This window comes from Pteropus alecto, unplaced genomic scaffold, assembly GCF_000325575.1.
Source record: "Pteropus alecto unplaced genomic scaffold, ASM32557v1 scaffold395, whole genome shotgun sequence".
Lineage (NCBI taxonomy): Eukaryota > Metazoa > Chordata > Mammalia > Chiroptera > Pteropodidae > Pteropus > Pteropus alecto.
The window spans coordinates 1536691-1558827 of record NW_006438643.1 but is presented as its reverse complement, the minus strand read 5'-3'; the positions used below and the strand labels follow the sequence as shown (position 1 = coordinate 1558827).

The 22137-nt window shown below is 32.8% G+C and overlaps 1 protein-coding gene and 1 pseudogene across 1 annotated transcript; one reads left to right on the top strand and one right to left on the bottom strand.

Annotated features, from left to right (window-relative positions):
- Positions 1–1822: 1822 nt before the first annotated feature.
- Positions 1823–2730, bottom strand: LOC102893910 (annotated as a pseudogene).
- Positions 2731–15025: 12295 nt separating this feature from the next.
- LOC102893668 (olfactory receptor 52Z1) lies at positions 15026–21368 on the top strand. Its single transcript, XM_015592337.1, has 3 exons — positions 15026–15230; positions 15449–15616; positions 20410–21368. Exons 1-3 carry the CDS (start codon positions 15026–15028, stop codon positions 21366–21368), a joined length of 1332 nt encoding a protein of 443 aa, XP_015447823.1.
- Positions 21369–22137: the final 769 nt, after the last annotated feature.

Here is a 22137-nt window from a genome sequence, read left to right as displayed (position 1 = left end):
AAGAAGAAATGATACTGTTATACAACGAAATATTGCCCAGCCATAAGAACAGATGAAATACTGCCATTTGTGACAACATGTATGGATCTAGAGATTATTAATGTAAGTGAAATAAGTCAGAGAGAAAGTTGAGAACTACTTGATTTCACTCATATGTGGGATATAAAACTGAAAGCAACAAATGAACAAGATAAACAAGCAAAACATCATAAACACAGACAACAGTTTAGTGGTTACCAGAGTGAAGTGGGGAATGAAGGGAGGTAGATAAGGATAAGAGTATCAAATATATGGTGATGTAAGTAGTTTTGACTTTGGGTGGTGAACACACAATAATATCTTTCCTTTTTTTGATACATACATATGATATATTTAAGAGCAAATGATTCTGAGAGGTAGGCTCCAGAGACAGTCGATAAAGACTCACCTTCCTTCCCTCCACCCTTCTTGGATTCTCTTGTGATTAAGGTGTTACCCCTAAAGGCTTGGGACCTGAGTTTTGAATTAAAATCTTTAACTCCCAATGGTCTTTTTCCTTGACACCATCAAGAGGCCTTCTCCACTCCCTGCCCATGGGAGCCTCAAAAATTAGGAAACATGTCTATAGCTGAGCTCATTTGGAAAAGCTATAAGCCTTGAGAGGACTAAAGGTTTTCTCAGACCGGGTAGGTGTAAATCCTGATCCCCACAGAACCCCAGCAAGGTAAAAGTGTGGTCACTCTTGTCTGTGTCAGGGGCTAGGTGGACAATAGCCGAACAGAAGGTTTCAGGGCTCTAATTAGAGCAAACAGGCTCTGAAAAACAGGCATGTGTAGAATTTCTTGGGGCAACTGAACTCATTTGGGTTGGTGGCCCCTGAATGGACTGCTGCTGTTTGCACTGTTATGGGTTGAGATTAGGCTGTAACTGCTTGAGAATAAATCTGTACATAAGTTTCTCTGTTTAGTACATCAGAGGAAGGCTGATGAAGAAAAAGATTGGAGTATAGATGTATCAATCCTATCTTCTGAGCAAATCTATGATATTTCAGCAATGCTTCATGCTGCTCAAAGCAGTCTTACATGCATTATGTTGTTTTACATTTATAAAATTTTATGGGGTGCTCATCTCCTAATGTAAAGATTAATGTAAAAATTATAAAGGTTATGATTATACTTAGGTTTGAATTCCATCTCCTCGAGTTCATAGTAGAATGGCTTTAGGAAATTTAAGTGAACATTCTGAGCTTATTTTTAATCTGTGTTATAAGTATAATTATCTGTCCAAAAACGTAAATAACGTAAATAATATAGCACCTTAATATAAGCCAATTCAAGTAGATTTGTTTTACTTTTGTTAAGGGATGAATAGGGATGTAGAATTTTCTAGAAGACATTATAGTTTATTTTATTCATCTCAAAAGCAAATATGAGTTTCTTTTCCTCTGTTCTCTCTTTTTCTGCATCCTGCAATCAGATAAGAAAAAAATGCAGATAGAATTCAATTTTGTTGAAGATTGATCCCTGAGTATGTCTGAAAGATTTAATGTTATAATCAGGAAATTGTTAATATATCAGTGTTTAAGGACAATGTGGACTATAATAAATCTATAGTGATTCCTCTGATTGTCTTACATTTATGTTGAAATTATTTACCAGAAGAATAATAGTAATTCTTTAGTAGTTATCAGTTTGTTCAGATTTTCTATTTCTTCCTGATTGTGCCTTAGAAGATTGTATGTTTTAGGCACCCTGAGAAATGTACAAGCAAATGGTTAGCCTAAAAGAATTTATCAATTTACAAATACATTTGGGTCACACTTTCTTTAAAATATTCTTAGAACTCAGTCCTTAAATTGCTTTGTTCTGACCCAGTAAATGACTGGATTTAAACAAGGAGGAATAGCTACATACAGATTGGCTAGGAGTATGTAAATGTAGTGAGGAGCATTTCTGCCATACCAGCGAGTCACAAAGCTGATAAATGCTGAGGAATAAAAAGCTAGATGACACAGACATGTGAACCACATGTGCTAAGTACTTTGAGTTGGGCATCAATGGAAAGAAGGCAGAAAACAGCTCTTAAAATCTGAACATAGGAAAAGGCAATGAGAATCAAGTCAAAGATGAGGATAGCGATGGTAAATAAGCCATAGATGATGTTGACTCTTATGTTAGCACAGGCAAGATAGGCAATTCCCCTGTGTTCACAGTAGGTCTGGGGAATGATATAGTGTCCACAGAAGGACAATAGTTTGAGAATAGGGAAAAAGAGGATGACAAGGAGAGCCTGGCCTCCCTGCTACAACAGAGGCCATGATGGCTACCATTTTGTTGGTGAAAATAGTGATATATCTCAATGGATAACAGATGGTAAAAAAGCCACGTGCTCCTGCCTTGGCCAGGAGCACATCAGACTCCATACCCGTGTAAGTGTGGATAAAGAACCTTTGGATGAGGCAGCCTTCAAAGCTTATTTCCCTAAAGCTGAACCAGAAGATGGCCAGTATCTTGGGATGGTAGAAGTGGAAAGGCCTAGATCAATAAATGAAAGAAGAGCCAGAAAGTAGAACATGGGTTGATGAAGACTCTGCTCAGTCTTGATCACAAGCAGGATTGAGACATTCCCCACAAGTGCTAGGTAAACAACAAAGAAAGGGAAGGCAATCCAGATATGGAAATCTTCCAGACCAGGTATACCCAGCAGAAGGAAGGCAGAAGGATATGAAGCAGTGTCATTGACAGAAGACATCTTCCTGAGAACTCTTGGAAAATACTCTCCTGTCTTCTTCAGTATTTCTGGGGAAACATAAGGGAGTATATAACGGTCGGATATCACGGTATATGATAACAGTCTGATTAAACTGTTAAGAACATAATGGAAGGAAATGTGAAGTCAATTCACTATCAGACATATTTAAATGACTACCTATTGAATTTAATATTCTATGGTGATGTGGAAGTTAGAAACAATCTTTTCTAATGGAAATGTGGTGTAGCGATTCATGATCATCATTAGCTCATTCTTTTTTGAAATGCTCTCTACATATGCTAGTTTCAACTGAGAAACCTTTCAGTAACCAGAACTTGTGTAACATTTTCAAGTTACCTTGGTTACTTAGTTGAGCAGATACATAAGAGTAAACTCCCCAAAATGTTATTTTAAAATAGGACATGAAATTAAAATAGAAAGTAACTTTGATATGATTGTCAAGAAATATCCACTTACAAGGTTCATCTGCATGTCATATTATCCTCTCCATAGGTATTATTTTTCTGTTTATTTGCTCTAATAAGACTGTGGTTATAGCTATTTTTAATGAAATGGTGATTTTATGCTGTGGTTTATGAATTGATGGTTAGTCTTTTTCTTTTACAGTCAAAGTTGTGATTCATTATATAAACAAATAATACAAACAAATGATAATCTTAATAGAGTTAGAAAAAGTAGTCATTAATCTAGGCTTCATATATGATATTGAAAAAAACCTTTTAGTACACTAGGCAAAAAATAAAACTTATTCAATTGGTGAAAGGAATCTATGAAAAATCTATAGCTAATATCATACTCAATGGTGAAACACTGAAATTTTGTGCCTGGGATTGGAAATAAGGCAAAAATATAAACTAGCATCAATTATGTAGTTAATATTTTACTGAAAATTTTAACAAGGTCAATATGTCAAGAAAAAAGAAATAAAAGAAGGCATTAATATTGAAATGAAAGAAGTAGACATTCCTATTCGTAAATGACATGAACACTTAAAAAAATTCAAAGAATTTAGAACCAATCATTTAGCTCATCCATTATTCAAGTGTAAGCATCAATACTTTTTCTATAGAATATTAACAAATAATTGAAAATTTAAATTTAAATTATAATTTTGTAAAAATTTACAATACCACTTACAATGGCATCAAAAATCTGGAGTACTTAACAGCAAGCACTTATAAAACATGAAAGAAATTAAAAAGACAAAAACATTTTAATTCTATAACATATCCATGGTTTAGAAGACTAAAATATATTAAGATGTCAATTCTTTCTTAATCGATCAATAAATTTAGAACAGCTTCAAACAACACCGAGAAACTTAAGTGTATTCTAAAATAATTATAAGAATACCCTAAATATATTGGAAAAAGAATAACAAAACTGTGGGACATATAGTATAGGACTTCAAACTTATAGAACTATAGTAATCAAGGTAAAGTGGCATTTGCACAATGATAGGTAAATAGAGCATAATATATAAAACAGAAATAGATACACTTTATGTGCTCAATTCAATTTTACGAAGAGTCCACTCTCATAATACAATGAGAGAGAAGAATTGTTTCTACCAATGATACTGGTACGATTGCCAATAATTATGAAAAAATGTACCTTGATTCCAACTTCACAACATATATAAATATTTAGATTTCTAAAACACACCTACATATTTTTTTAAAAGCTCAAATTCTAACATCTATAGAATCAAAGGAAGGAAAAAAAACTTTTGCATCACAGTGGAAAGTAATAGTGTCTTAGATCACAAAAAATAACCATAAAAAGTGGTCTTACATGTTATCAATTTTGAAATTTACTTTTAAGAAAGTGAATTTGAAGAGCAAAGACTGGGAGAAAGTATTCACAATCCCTCATTTCTAAAAAAATAAGTTATACCCAAAACAAACAAATCAAAAAAACAGAGGAAAATTTAACTTTATATGATTAACTTACAATGCAATAGACATATGATGTATTATTGAATTGTACACATGAAACCTATGTAATTTTATTAACCAATCACCCCCATTAATTAATTAAAAAATAAGAAAACCAGCAATGTAAAAAGACCTAAACCGATACTTGTCAAGGGAAAATATAGCAGTGACATTAAAAGTCTCAAAATCATTAGGTATCAGGAATTCTACATTAAAACTGTAATGAAATATTACTACACATTCACTAGAATAGACAAAATTAAAAAGCATAAAAACACCAAAATTTTGACAAGGATCTGGAACAACATTCTCCTAAATTACCTCCAACAATTGAACTCTTAAGTGCTTATCGAAACAAATGAAAGCGCAAGTCCGCACAAAGATTTTGACAAGAATGTTCATAGCTTTTTTTGCAATTGCCCAAAGTGGAGACAGCACAAATATTCATCAATAAGTGAATGTACAAATCAATTTTACAATGTTTACAAAATGAAAATTTATTTAGTAATAAATATAGATTGACTACTTATACTTCCAATTACACAGATGAATCTAAATCGTAACACTGAGCTACCAATTTTTACTAGCTACTAAAGAATACTAACTACATAATTTCATTTATATGAAGTCCTAGAGCATACAATGAAAACAGGAGTTGAAAATATCTATTCACTGGTTGTCAGGGGCTTGAGAGAGGTCAGGAATGGACTGGGAAGGAACATAAGAGGATTTTTTTGAAGTGCTAGAAAAGTTATATAACTTAATAGGGGTGTATGATATATAGGCAAATACATTTGTCAAAAATGTACAGATAAGATTTGTGCATTGAAATATATGTAAATTTTATCTTAAAAAATTTTTTCTGAGAAAATAGATGGTTTACAGTTGTCGAAATTGGATTATGAGAACATTTTGCATCGCTGTGTAGTTTGTATGTGTTTGAAATGAGATATAATATACATCTAATCAAAATAAATGTCGACTTTAATATTTTATCATCAAAAGCACAATATCATTTGCTTTAACAAATATCTCGATTTTGGAGTTTATTTTAAAGATAGAGTAATTTACTTCAATTTACCCAGAGAGCTAGAAATTCTAAAATCTAAGTACCTAAGTAACTCAATATTTCACAGTAACACTCAAAGAACATAATATAAAATAAACAACTTATGTTAAATATTCTGTAATGATTTCTGTTTTGAATGGGATTTAGCTTTTATTCTTAATATTTTACTTCTTGGAAATGGTCGTTGATAATGGTCGTACATACTTAGAGGCAGTAATTTGGAGTCAGAAATATATAAAGGGCTTTCTGTGACTGTAACTCAGTCTCAAATAGCTAAAATTGACTTTGTGATATGTGATAATGGATAGAGTTCAGAATCTAAAACAAAAATACCTTCACAGCAACATCTAATTGGTGACCAAACATCTGGGCATGTAGCCAAGCAAAGTTGACATATAATATTAAGCATCAGGAAGAGCAAAAGATATGACAAACATGGCTCCTATCTTCATGGAGCATAATAATAGAAAGAATAAGAGTGAAGACTTAAAATCTATACACATGTATAAGAAATGAATAAAAGGAATGCAGAGTTATTCCTAAATATTAATTTAAGGAAACCCTTAAATATGAGAAAGGAAAATGAGTGGAATATGTTGATCCAAGGACAAAAAGAAAAAGGGGTTTAATGAGGGGATTGATTTCAGTCACTAAACAATATAAGGCCTAGGATAATTAACATTTTATTAAATACTTGGGATTAATATGGATTTAAAATTTTAAGTATTTTTGAACTTGTATTTCTTTCTGAAATATTTTAAAATCTTAATTGAGATATAATTTACATCCATAAGATTTATTGTTTTAGTGTTTTTACTATAGCTTTTACTATAGAGTTACACAACCATAACCAAAATTTAATTTCAGAATATTTTCATCACCACAAAAGGAAATCTCATGCTCTTTAGTAGTCACTGCTCATTTTCCATGATTATTATACTTCCAAACATACTATCTAATCTCTCTATATCAACACATGGCCTATAATATAAAGAAACTAAAAGTCATCAGATTGAAACCTTGGTTGATTATCATATTCACACATGGATTGTATTTCCTTCGTTCTTCCCTCTTTCTTGTTATAATGGAAACATTGACCTTCTCCCATTTAACATTAATTCCTTCACTGTTACCCTAAGTCCTTTGATAGCATATGCCATATTTCTAAACAATGGCATCTATAGCAACTCGATTGAATCTTCAAGTGCTCTAGTATATCCTCCCATCTCTCTCTTGCCCATTTTTGTCTCATACTTAATATACATCTTTCTCAGCAGTCTATCCTAGCTTTCATTTCTTTTTTGTTGAATATATAGTTTCTCTTTTTATTAAATTTATTGGGTTGACATTGATTAATGAAATTATATAGGTTTCAAATGTACAATTCAGTAATACATCATCTGTATACCGCATTGTGTATTAACCACCCAAAGTCAAATCTTCCATTACCATATATTTGACCCCATTTACCCTGTTCCACCTATCCTCTTCTGTCTAGTATCCACTAAACTGTTGTATCTATGAGTTTTTGTTTGTTTTTCTTATTCATTTGTTGCTTTCAGTTTTATATCTCACATATAAGCAAAATCATATGGTTCTCAGCATTTTCTGTCTGACTTATTTTGCTTAGCATGTTAATCTCAAGCTCCACCAAATACTATATTTAATGATGCAGAAAAAGAGTTCATATATCACTTTATATTATCGTAAGGGTATATATGTCAACTTATCCATTCATTTCCAGTAAAAAGATTCCCTATATATTTATAATTGTACTTAACAACTATTGATTAAGCAGTTACTCTGTAACAAACATGCTCTAGGCACTGAGAATAAAGTAATGAACAGATGAGATATTCTTCTCATGGAGATAACGCTCTACGAGAAAAAATCACCGTCATGAATAGTGACTGTCATGCGTGTGCGATGAGAATACCATATTCATTCTGATATCTGAATGATGGAATTCAAACTGTTTAAAGTCTGGGATTTTACACTTTCTGGGAATGAAAATAGAAAGAAAATTGCTGTGAAACAGGAACAAATAGAAATGGAAAACAATACTAGTATTTTTGGAACTTATAAATCAAGGGAGAAAGTGATAGATGAAAGCAATTTCTCCACGTTGACAACTTCTTCATGTCATCACATTTCCTCTTCTCATTTTAGAAAAACATCAAATCCAGTGTCAAATATAAGTGCACAATTAATATTCAAATTATAGGTTTATGACTACTGATAAATTGGAGTCTAAGGAGAGCATGCTTCAGATTTCCCAAGGTTAATAATAGTAATGCAAAATATTACTCCTAGAATGTAGAAGTGCCTTCCAAAGCCATCCTGGGTTTTAATGTCTATGAATTGCTTTCATATTAGAGATCATCAAAAATGTTGAATGGAGATGGACTTTATAAATTTCCTCCTGAACCTTTCAGTCAGTATTTTTCTCCAGTTGGTTTTCCATGACTGTAAGTAATCATGTAGAGATTTCATGAAACTTTCAGGGAGTTATTGAAAAGACTCTTGTTTTAGGTAGAAGATTGTACAACCCACATTCTAAGTGACTTAGGGAATAGAAATAAATTATCCCTATCTCCTGATTTAAGAGGAAGAAATTTTAAATCTAGGCAATTAAGTTTCTGGAAATACATATTAAATTTGGACAACTAGAAATTCTTAACACTGCTTGTGAACCTAAAAGCAACAAATGAACAGGACAAACAGAGACTCATCGACATGAACAATGGACTAGTTGTTACCAGAGGGTAAGGGGGTGAGGGGATGAGAGGTAGAAGGGGGAAAAGAACTTTAAAACATTTCTTCAATTAAAAAAAAACTGCTTGTGGTAAGAATGTGTTATCATTTGGAATATTTCTAAATGAGGACATGATATTGACATTCTTGGGATGGCTTCTTAAATAAGAATAATGTATCCCATGTCTTCTGTATTTCACTTGCCACACTGCATATTTGATTAATAAGAAACAAAATATATTGTGATATCATTTTCCTATTTTTTCTTTCTGTCATGTTCCTTTTAAATAGAGAAAACATTATATGTTCTTTTAATATATACAAATAAGGATTATAAATCCTATAAATATAATATATGAATATTAATATCATATATATGAATAACATTTCTTAACCTTAAGAAATATATGTAGAATAATTTCTTTTGCGGGTCTCTAACTCAGATTGTGAGAAAGAGAAGAGCATATTTCTTTTTTTTATTTTTATTTATTTATTTTTATTTTTAAAAATTTTTTAAAAATTAAGTTTAATGGGATAACATTGGTTAATACAATTATATAATTTTCAGGTGTACATTATAATTTGACATCTGTAAATTCTATTGTGTGTTTACCATTCAAAATACAGTTGCTTTCAGCTACCATATATTAGATCTCCTTTACCCATTTCACCCTCCCCCTCCACTCCTATATTTAACCTCCTTTACACCGTCTACCTCTCCCCTCCTCCCCAACACTCTACCCTCTGGTAACCACTAGTCTATAGTCCATGTCCATGAGTCTCTGTTTGTTGGTCCTGTTCATTTGTTGCTTTTAGGTTTATATTCCACATATAAGTCATATCATGTGATTTTCAAATTTTTCTGTCTGGCTTATTTTGCTTTGCTCGAGGTCCATCCATGTTGTCACAAATGGCAGTATTTCATCTATTCTTAGGGCTGAATAATATTCCATTATATATACGTATTGCAGCTTCTTTAGCCAATCATCTATCGTAGGACACTTTGGTTGCTTCCATGTCCTGGCCACTGTGAATAATGCTGCTATGAATATTGGTGTGCAAATATCTTTTTGGATATGACTTTTCAAATCTTTGAAGTAAATACCCAGTAGAGGGATTGCTGTATCATATGGTAGATCAATTCTTAGCTTTTTGAGGACTCTCTATACTGTTTTCCATAGCGGTTGTACCAATTTGCAGTCCCACCAGTAGTGTTTGTGGGTTCCTTTTTCTCTGCATCCTCTCCAGCATTTGTTATTACTTGTCCTGTTGATTATTGCTATTCTAACAGGTGATATCTCATTGTGGTTTTGATTTGTGTTTCCGTATAGCAAGCAATGTTGAGCATCTTTTCAAATAATTTTTGGTCATTTGTATGTCCTCCAGGGGGAAGTGTCTGTTTAGGTGCTCTGCCCATTTTTTGATTGGATCATTTGTTTTTTGTTGTTATTGAGTTAAATCAGTTCTTTGTATATTTCAAATATTAAGCCCTTATCTGAGGTTTTGCTTGCAAATACATTTTCCCATTCAGATGGTTGTCTCTTTACCTTGTTGATGATTTCTTTTGCTGAACAGAAGCTTTTTAGTTTGATGTAGTCCCATTCATTTATTTTAGCTTGTACTTCCCTCGCTTTTGAGGTCAAATTCATAAAATCCTCTTTAAGTCCAAAGTCCTTGAGTTTAGTTCCTATATTTTCTTCTACGCATTTTATTGTTTCAGGTCTTATATTCAGGTCCCTAATACATTTTGAGTTAATTTTAGTGTGTGGTGATAGGCAACAGTCTAATTTCATTCTTTTGCAGGCGCCTTTCCAGTTTTCCCAGCACCATATTGAAGAGGCTTTTCTTTCTCCACTGTATGTTTTTGGCTTTTTTGTCAAAAATTATTTGCCCATATAAATACGGGTTTACTTGTGGGCTCTAAATTCTGTTCCACTGGTCCGTGTGTCTGCTTTGCTGCCAATACCATGATGTTTTGATTACTGTCGCTTTGTAGTATAATTTGAAGTTGAGCAGAGTGAAGCCTCCAGGCTTGTTCTTTCTTCTCAGGATGGCTTTGGCAACTCAGAGTCTTTTGTGCTTTCATACAAATCTGATGATTTTTTTTCCTATTTCTTGAAAAAATGCTGATATGCTGATGGGATTTTTATGGAAATTGCATTAAATCTGTATAATGCTTTAGTAATATGGTCATTTTAACTATGTTGATTCTTCCAATCCAAGAACATGGAATATATTTGCATTTCTTTCTATCTTCTTTGATTTCTTTTAATAGGGTCTTATAGTTTTCATTGTATAGGTTCTTCACTTGTTTTGTTAAATTTATTCCTAGATATTTTATTCTTTTTGTTGCAATTGCAAAAGGAATTATTTTTTCCACTTCTTTTTCTAACACTTCATTATTAGAGTATAGGAACACTATGGATTTTTGACCGTTGATTTTGTATCCAGAGACTTTACTGTATTTGCTTATTGTTTTTAGTAGTGGTCTTGTGGAGTCTTTAGAGTTTTCTATATAGAGAATCACGTCATCCGCAAATAGTGACAGTTTGCTATATTCGGTTTGCTAGTATCTTATTTAGGATTTTTGCATCTGTGTTCATGAGAGATATTGGTCTGTAGTTTTCTTTTTTTGTGTTATCTTTACCAGGTTTTGGTATCAGAGTAATATTGGCCTCATAAAATGAGTTAGGAAGTATTGCCTCCTCTTCAATTATTTGGAAGAGTTTGAGGAGAATAGATATTAAATTTTCCTTGAATGTTAGGTAGAATTCACTGGTGAAGCCATCTGGTCCTGGACTTTTACTTTTTGGTAGGTTTTTGATGATTGTTTCAATTTCCATACTGCTGATAGGTCTACTTTGATTTTCTAGTTTTTCTTGATTCAGTCTAGGAAGGTTGTATTTTTCTAAGTAGTGGTCCATTTTTTCTAGGTTATTAAATTTGGTGATGTATACTTTTTAATAGTATTCTTGTATGATCCTTTGTATTTCTGAGATTCAGTCGAAATTTCACCTCTTTCATCCCTGATTTTGTTTATTTGTGTTCTTTCTCTTTTTTCTTTAGTGAGTCTAGCCAGGGGGTTGTCAATTTTATTAACCTCCTCAAAGAATCAGCTCTTTGTGGCATTTTTTTAATAGTTTTTTGTTCTGTTTTGTTTTCAATTTCATTTATTTCTGCTCTAATTTTGATTATTTCTTTCCTTCTGTTGACCTTAGGCTTAATTTGTTCTTTCTTTTCTAGTTTTTTTTTCAGAAAATGTTAAGTTGTTTATTTGGGCTTGTTTTTGTTTTTGGAGATAAACCTGTAATGATATGAACTTTCTTCTTATGACCGCTTTTGTTGTGTCTCAAATTTTTGATATGTTATACTATCATTATCATCTGTTTCTATGTATCTCTTGATCTCTCTTTTTATTTTTTCTCTGACCCAGTTATTTTTCAGTAGCATGTTCTTTAATCTCCATGTATTTATGGTTCTTCCTGCTTTCTTTTTGTAGTTGATCTCTAGTTTCAACTAGAGGCTATCTTTGTGCCCCAGTATGTGGTTGATTCTTGAGAATGTTCCATGTGCACTAGAGAAGAATATATAAGTGACTGTTTTGGAATAGAAGGCTCTGTAAATATCAATTATGTCCAGATGGTCTAATGTATCATTTAAGGATGTTATTTGCTTCTTGATTTTCTGTTTGGATGATCTGTCCATATCCGACAGTGGGGTATTTAGGTCCCCTACTACGATAGTGTTTTGGTCTGTTTTTCCCTGTAGTTCTGTTAGTAATTACTTTACACATTTCGAGGCTTCCTGGTTGAGAGCATAGATATTAAGAAGTGTTATGTCTTCTTGGTTCTAACATTTTCCTAATGCATGTACTAATGTCCAATCTGATTATTTATTTATTTAATAACAGATCACTCTGCAGGTTATTATTTTTGAACAATTTTTTTCTTGGGCTTCTCCTGCTCAAATAAGTTTATATCCAACCAATCATTACAACATTTACTATTCATTCCCTTTTTTATCCTCACTCCTTTCTTGAGAACAATAGCACTCTTCATCTGCAATAACTTACATCTTCTTGTCTTATGATAGACACAGAAAGAAGGAAACTTAAAATTAAACTCTTGTCAAGAGTTTTGTTTGCTTATTTAACATAATCATCATCATTATCAAGACTATTACTATTATTATTAACTATATCAGTTCATATTTATGGCATTTTCAGTCCATCTTCATAGTATTTAAATTTTTGAAGTTTTACAGTATTCCTAAATTAATATATTGTAGTCAGAGAAGCATCAGTGTTACTCAGCGTTACTAAAATATCTCTGTAGCCGTTCTTTCTTTCTTGTTTGCTTGCCTATGGAATCAGGTAAACAACCCTCTATCATAAAACATAGACACAGTGAAAGAAATAGGTTAACATGTTTTTAAAAAGCAAAAATTTTTCTCATATGTTCCATAGTTAGTAAAGTAGTATAATAAAAATAAATCTATATAGTTAATATGATACTATCCACAGAATCAAGATGTTAATTGCAGAAAATTTCTCATAAGTGATGTAGATTAAAACCCTAGTTTTAAAAGAAAAATACTGTGCATAATAGTACAAAAGCAATACAGAAAAACACATTTTTTGTGCCTCACAAAACTGTAGAAGAAACAAATCCACATTAGTTTTATGGATTTGACTCAGCAGACATGATTCTCATGGGGAAACCACAAAAGAATTCAGATATAGCAGGTAACACACACACGTGCGTGCACATACACATACACACATAACTAGCTGCTTCTAGACATACTTTTAGGAACATTTCCTTTATGCTATAGTCCCAAAATATTGATCTACTGTTGATGGTGAAAAACCAGGTATCTCTTTCATTCCTAACTGAAATTCCATGAAAGGTTATAGTTTGAAAGGTGATTTTTATTCTAGATTTTATTTCTCTTCAAGTATGTTTGTATATTTAGACCAAGGTCTTTGGAAGGCTGCTTTCTTCTGAGGATTTTGGTTCACTTATCTTTTCTAAGGATGTAAATGTCTTTCTGATTCACCAGATTTCACAAACAAGCAAGATATTAAATGGAAGCAACATATCATCAGTAAATAGGTATGGAATGCCATGCCATCATTATAGAAATAATTCTTGGGATCTTATTTATAAAAATTATGAACCTCAAATTTCTCTTAATTGTTTCTGCAGCAGCAACATGATTCAGGGAACCTATTTCATTTTTAAATATAGCAAAGAAACATGTAGCACTCAGCTTTCCCAATATATGATACATGTTCTTTCATAGCATTAATCGGTAATTTGGTCTAGTTTGTATTTTGACTACAAAGAACAGTGTTGAGATTGGGCAGTTTTATAGACACATAATCATTTTTTAAAAAATGTATCTATATATTTGTTAAAAATAAATTTATAACTTTAAACAAATAGATCTTCATTGGAAAAGAATTTAGAAGATTATTTGTTTAACTCCACATTATTAAAATAATTAAAATTAAAAGAAAAATACTTAGTTCAGAGAGCAGAAGCAATTTAACCAATATCATATAGCCAGTGTCAGATGTAGGAATAGGAGAAGGATTTCTTGAGTCTTAGTCTTTTTGTTCTATGCTTTTAAGATTAACCTGAGAGAGAAAGAATATATATACAATGAATGGAACCAGCATTTTATCCTAACACGACCGTAGGATTATGTATTGGTAGAGAATGATTCAAATATAATCAGGCACGTGAGGCTGTTCTCCGTTAAAAGATAGGGACTCTGTTTGGCGACATTTATCTCTGCCTGTATTTCTGTCACTCGATTTCTTAAATAGCCATGAAGAACAATAATAAGCATAAGAATAAGAAAGAGGTTTTTCCACTTTCTAGCTATTCCTCTAGACTTTAATCTTTAAACTAGTTTTAGGTTGTCTTTTCATAGCAATCATACCACATTTTATATTTTAAAAAATGGAATAAAAATTCATAGGCACTGTAGATATATTATATTTCATGTTTTGATTAATATAGTGTTATATGGGAAAATTAAATAATAGTTGATATGAGTTTCATAATATGATTTCTTGCGTAAAAGTTTGCTAGTGCCTGCATGTTTCTTTTACTATAGCTTTGAAAAGGTGATGAAAGCAATTTATGTAGTAAGAAGCATAAGTGCATACTGTACACTTCATGATATAAGAATCATGATGATGGCGTGCTAATCCAGACTCTCTTACTCTAGAGACAAAAGACTATTGAATCCTCCACTCCAAAGTAGACATCATGATTTTTGTTTTGTTGTTTTGTTTTCAACAGTAGTACCTACAGATCCTTTCTTCTGACTGGTTTCCCTGACCTGGTAGATTTGCATCAGTAACTTCCATTTTGCTTCGTGCCCTCTGCCTAATTGCTTATATGGTAATATATCATCTTTGTAGTTATATGGATGGAACAGTCACTTCATGAACCCATGTACTTTTTCCTCTCCCTGTTGGCAGCTAGTGACCTGGGACTCCATGGTGCCACCTTGCCCACAACTTTTCTGGTTCAATGTTCCTGAAATAGACTTTGATCCCTGCCTCATCCAGATGTTCTTCATCCATGTTTTTAATTTCATAGAGTCTGGCATCCTCTTCACCATGGTTTTTGACCACTATGTGACTGTCTTCAACCCACTTAGGCAAACTACTGTTTTGATGAATTCTACCATTGACGAGATGGGTATAAGGCCTTTGCTATGGGCTGTGGCTGTCATCTTCCCAGGACCCTTCATTAAGCAACTGATATTTTGGAAGACTAATGTGCTCCTCTACTCATACTGCCTGCACACCCAGATATCAAGCTCTCTTGTTCTGACCACAGCATCAATAGCATCTATGGCCTCATTATCATTCTCATCACCCATGGACTGGATTCCGTATGCATTCTCTTTTTTGAAGATTCTGTCACTGTGCTAGGCATTGCCTCTAGGAAAGAACAATTTAAGGCCCTTACTTGTGTCTTCCACAACTGTGCTGTGCTGTTGGTCTGTGTCCTTCTGCTGAAGGTATCTATTATCCATCACTGTGGAAAACATGTTCCACCTATGGTGCACATTATCATGGACTGTATATACCTATTGATCTCTCTTGTTCTGAAACCCGTTGTATACTGCATTTGACAAAACAAACAAACAAACAAACAAACAAACAAACCCATGATGTCTATTATTTTGGAGTGCAGGATTCAATAGTCTTTTTTCTCTAGAGTAAGAGAGGCTGGATTAGCACACCTGAATTCTGGGTAATCTATTCAAATTATAATAGAGAGGACTTTCAGATCTTTTATACATTCTGGGATAATCCCTATGAATTCAATATAACTTGAGCCAAGGAAACATATATTACTGAGAAATATTCCTGTGTTTATAATATTCATTTACTTTTTTGTCTCTTTCACTATTCTGGGAGTTTTTGAAGATAGCAAAAACATTTTACGACCTTTTATTTCCCTCAAGTAACTCAACTAAAATACATAAAAAATAATTATACAAAGAGAGTGAGTTCTCAATAATCTATGTGGTCAGAAAGTTCCAATATCCATGGAAATCAGTAGATTTGTTCAAAGACCTGTAACACAGAACATAAGGCATCCAGTATAGGTCATGCTATAACCTGACTCCATGTAGTCTGTAATTTAACTTCTGATGAATATCCAATACACATACCTCTTCTATGATTTTTTATTATCTATCCCTGAAATTATATTTAATTTTTTCAGCTTTTAATTATGAAATTTTTATCTTATTTAGATGTTACTTTATAAAAATAGTATTCTATTTTACCATGTATATGACCAATTTTTTGACATCTATTCATAAGTACACATATGAAGTTTATAAAACTAAGCAGAAAATTATAGAATAGACATTAACTGGTGTATTGGCAGGCCAAGTAGTACCCTTTGTTTCAAATTTTTATTTGTTGATTAGCATTTTTATGATGTATAAAATGATGTAACTAAATGTAAATAAAAGTAGGGTATTAACTTTTAATATCTGTTGGAGAATGTGTTGCTAGGAAGATTTGATAGAGGAAAGATACATTTTGTTTTGACGGGACCAACTTAAATAGTTTTTGCCTCTAGGGAGTCATTAAAATAACATAAAAATAGAGAAATAACAGTGCTTTAGATAGGTTTCATTTGCAGCATAATCTGCTAAGAATGAGAAAGAGATACTTTATGAGCCAGTACATCAACTTCTCAAAGGTTGTATAGGGCCTTACATATTCCTTGCTCCCACATTTTACTGATTGACTTTCCTAGACTTATGTCTTTCCTATATCTATTGCAAGAAAACAAACAAACAAAAACACCTGAAGTTTCCACAACATTTTGCTTACAAAGCATAGTTTTCTAGACATTCATGAGAAATTTGTAGTATTTCTAAAAGATTGTATGGTAAAGTAGGAGCTTGTAAATTTAACTCATTACCTCACCTGTGCCTCTAAACAATCTATCGCCAGCCCACCTTGTCCTTAGTCCTGACTCTCTAGAAAACAGATGGATGTTTTCTGCAATTGTTATTTTTAGTTTCTCATTTATCAATGCCTTTGCCCTATCTGGGAAACAATATATTTTCTTTTCTCTCTCTCTCTGTAAAGTGTATACTTCATTAAGATAGGGAACATGTGCATTCTTTTCACTGGTATATTTATACTAACAAGGAACCCGGCATGCACGTGACCTATAAAATATGTATTGAACGAATAAAGAAGTTGATGAATTATCACAAATTATTTTAGACATAAACCACAAAGTGGAAAAAAAAGATTCAAGGCTATAATCTGAATCAGGAAAAAATACATAAATTTTAAGGGCATTAGAGAAAACCAATTGAATAGATGATTTTGTTTTGTATCAACATAGATATTTACGATTAGACACTATCTTGTGAGAGCAAGAACAAAGATGAGGTTGAGACAAGTATTTTGGCATGTAGGAAAATTCTAAAAGAATATCATATTATTGGACCCTATTTTGAATGTTCTTCAGTGAAACAGGTGGCATAGTTCTATACTATTCAGTGTTTTCTGACTGATATTAAATAATTTTTCAACATTAGTGATGAAGGTGGTCATGGATGTTAAAACAGGTGATTTAGTAGATCACTTTTAACTAAGAAGGCACATGATTTCAGAGTTCAGAAGTACATGAAGCTACAAATATAATTAATTTTGAAAATAAAGTTACATATGAACATAGCCTGCATTAATTTCATCTTCAACACTGAGTAGCATCATAATTATTTATCTCCACTAAAAGAATCTTCTTATTTTCCTGATATTCTTCAACCTTGGTAATAAACTTGTCTCACTTCTTGGGCTATTCAACATTTAATGAGTTAACTTTTGTTTTCTCCTCAAGTAAACATAGATCCATAAACTCCTTTTAATTAATAATACATTTGTATTTTACCTTAATCTTATCATGTATAATCTCCACCAAAAACTGGGGCTTATAACCAAAACTTATATACTCTTCTCCTAATCAAGGTGTACAGATACATGTGAATTGTTATTATGAAAGACTAGTTTAGTCAGTTAATCCAAATATTGACTATGGCTCTCAGGTATTAAAGTAGTCATTCTACGTGTAAAATGCCCAAAAGACTTCTCGGCCCAGAGGTGATTTCTTGAGTTGTTTTTATAAATATTGATGTACAATACAGGTGAATACACACACACACACACACACACACACACACACACGCACACACACATTCATCTCTTCTCTGAATTCTTATAAGCTAGTCATAACTGTCTGGCTTATAAGACCTAAGATTTAAGACCTAATAATATCAGTAGGAGGAAATTCAAGATCTGCCTTTTGTGTTCTCAAAGGTTTAGAAACGTCATGCATTTAAAAGGTAAGTTAGAATAGTTTAGTGGATAAAACTATGAGTTCTGCAATTATGATGCCTGGATTTTAAAACAGGCTTTATGTACTAGTTAGTGATGTGACCTTGAGAAAGTCCTTCAGTACATGAGTTCTCTCTGTGTAAAACTGGGATATTAGCAATAGCTACTTCATATAGTAGTTGTGACCATTAGATTGGACAATCCATGTAAAGTGGTTAGAAAAGTTTTTAGGGAAATGTTTTAGCACATTGTAAACATTGATAAATATTTAAAAAATAATTATTATTTTCATCATTAGTGCTATATTGCCCATTCCTGTGCTGATAATGCGATATGTCTTATGTTTAAATATGGTGGTATTTTCATTATAGTGGTTACGCAGTAAAACCAAAAACTGCTGGGAGACGATCAGATAAATGAAGTGAAGCCTCAGTCTTACAAGGCTAAGAAAAAAAGTTGTTTTCGTTTTGTTTTGTTTTAGCAAATTAACCATTTTTTCAACAAATTAATCATTCAAAAAAAAAAATATCTCTTTTGGTATTTTATTAAAAGCCACTTAGTCTATTCTATATGTTTGCCTTTTGATGAAAAATTTTGTTTTGTCTTCTTAATCTGAATTTTGTGTGTTGGAGGATGGATGGAGGAGGGAGAGAGAAAAAGGAGAAAAATAGTGTGAGAGAGAACAGGATAAATAATGTCGATAATGTGATCACGTGTCCTATTTTCTTCTTAAAGGCTAGAATATTTGTTAAGGATTTCAATTTGCTCAAAGGACAATAGGTAGAGATCTTGACATAGTCTAGTTTTTCACTGATGGTGTAACAGCCTCACATGAAAACTGAAGCCTATGCAGATTCTAGATTTTAGTGGCTCTATTTAGATGAAATAGCATTTATTATCTGTAACTTTGAAGCTTCCTAAAATTTGCAGTTAAAAAGTGTTTGGTTCCTTTGTCAAAAGTACTGCATTTGATTACAAACTTGACTAATTGAATTGATGTCTTATAGTCCTGGTAATAAGCAATTTTTTATTTGAAGCATTTTTAAAGAAAAGTTATTTTTTACTTTATAATTATTTGATATATTAAAAGTAAGAATTACCAATTTTAAAAACTTATTAAAATTAGAGCCTGTTCTTTAATTAGTGAATGTGAAAATCGGCCACTATTCTGTAGAAGGCTCTTTCAATGATAGGTACTGAGTAATTATGGGCCTTGACATTCTTCAGTGACTTTATTATTTTGAATGAGAACATTCTGTACTCTGAATTTTTATTTGTCTTCTTTGACTACATTTCATGATCCCTGAGTTAGTGCTTATTAGGGTGTTAATAATATTATAACTTTGCATAGGAGTTTAATTCTCCCATTGATACAATAATTATCTTCAAGAGTTCAAATAAGACAAATAAGTAAAATATTTTTTCTTTATTATGGAAAAATTATTCCAAAAGAACATATTTCACACCCTCATACCCTCTGGATGGGAAACCAGAATTGGAGTCTTCACAATGACTCTGGTTATATATCAGTCTACCATCCAACCCATTTCCTAACTAAATTTGTTCATCAAACAATGTAATATTAATTACTTCCAGTGTTCTACTCTGTATTATAGAGAAAAAAGAAAGAAAACTAATAACTTTTTTTAAATTTAATAATTTATTATCAAATTAGAAAGGCAAAAATTACATAATAGCATAGTTAAAATTTAAAAACATATACATAAATTATGCAGTTATAATTAATATTATAAAAATAAAGAATTCAGCTCGAATTTTCTGATTCACATTTTTTTTCAGTGAGAACAAGATGTCTTGTAAAAGAGAAGTGGTTTTCCCATAATTATATAGCTATTTGGCAACTTTTCTCAGACCATTTTATTCTCCTTCTACTTCATCATGCCAAAATTAATGGTTTGAACTTGACTGGAATAAAGGAAGAAATACTCATTTTCTGCTATTATTTATTCTAGCTCTTTTCTCTGTTTTTCATGTAACAGATTTTGGCTACCTCTCTGTAACAACATGCAACTATACATCCACTCACTTCACTGCCTTTCTGCTGACTGGAGTCCCAGGATTAGAAGACTTCCAGTTCTGGATCTCCATCCCTTTCAGCTTCATGTACTTTTTGGCCATGATAGGCAATGGCTTGGTTATGGCAGTGGTGGCTTGGGACAGGAACCTCCATGAACCCATGTATATCTTCCTGGCCATGCTGGCAATCAACGATGTCCTCCTTTGTACTGTCATAGTGCCCAAAATGCTTCTCATCTTCTGGCAGGGCCCTTCCTTGTCAACATTTCCTGCATGTCTCACACAGATGTTTTTTGTTCATGCTTTGTTCCTCTCTGAATCTGCTGTTCTACTGGCCATGGCTTTTGATCGCTATGTGGCTATCTGCGCACCACTCCATTATGCAACCCTACTTACAGGGTCTCTCATTAGCAAGGTGGCCCTGACACTGGTGGCTCGGAGTGTGGCTGTAGTTACCCCTGGTGTCCTTCTGATTCTCCGTCTGCACTTCTGCCAGAGCAATGTCATCCACCATACCTACTGTGAGAACATGGGCATCGCCAAGTTGGCTTGCAATAGCATTACCCTTAATAGCATTTATGGGCTCACCGCAGCTCTTCTCACTACAGGGCTGGACTTTGTTTTCATCTCCATGTCCTACTGGGTAATCCTGAGAACAATCTTCCAACTACCTTCTTGGGAGGCCCGGACAAAGGCCTTTGGAACTTGTGGAGCTCATATATGTGTCATCTTGATATTCTATACTCTGGCCTTCTTTTCCTTCTTTACCCATCGCTTTGGAAACCATGTGCCCAGGCATGCCTTGATCCTCCTGGCAAACCTCTACTTACTGGTGCCACCTACCATGAACCCCATTATTTATGGAGTAAAGACAAAAGTGATAAGAATGCGAGTACTAGGGTTCTGTAACCAACCAAAATGATCCAAGCATTCTGAAGCAACAAGGAAATGGGCAGTCCAGGATGGAGGGCTATATTTAAATGTCAAGTCTGCATCAATATGGCAGATCTATCTCCAGAACACTTAACCTCTGGGTAGAGCTTGAAGTATTCATATTTCCAGGTGCTATCTTTCTAACATTAGTAAACAGGAAACCAAAAGAACTGCTCAGGTTCCATCAAGGAATATCTCAGTATATTAAGGTAATAATCAATGAAATGTCACTGCAACAGCATAGGGGTTTAAGTATCTTTCTGGTAATACACAATGCCTCTTCTGTGTTAATTATCTATAGACAGGACAAAATGTACACTGCATAAGTTCAGGGATTAGTTCCAATTCCAACTTCATCATTACATCCAGAGGACCCAGAATATTTGTTGAATAGATAAACGCCTTAACTAATAAAATAATAAATGCTAATTATTTTATGTAACAAACTCCCTGACATGTCCTTATATATTATATAAGACCTATAATTAAAGTACTTCTTTTTCTTCTCAAAAACCTTTCCTTTAGCTTCCAGAAAATATATCAATTTCATATCTTTTTAAAACCTTAATGCAATAAAGATCCTTTTGGTTGTACACAATAGAAATGTCCTTTGGTTAGATTAAGTTAACAAAAAAGCAGGATCTGAGTTACATCATGATATCCAAGGATGATTTAAATATTTATGACTCAGGAACAACAAAATCCAGGCTGCTGTAGGACTGCAACAGCAGGAGAGTGTGCACTTCTCTAATGGATCT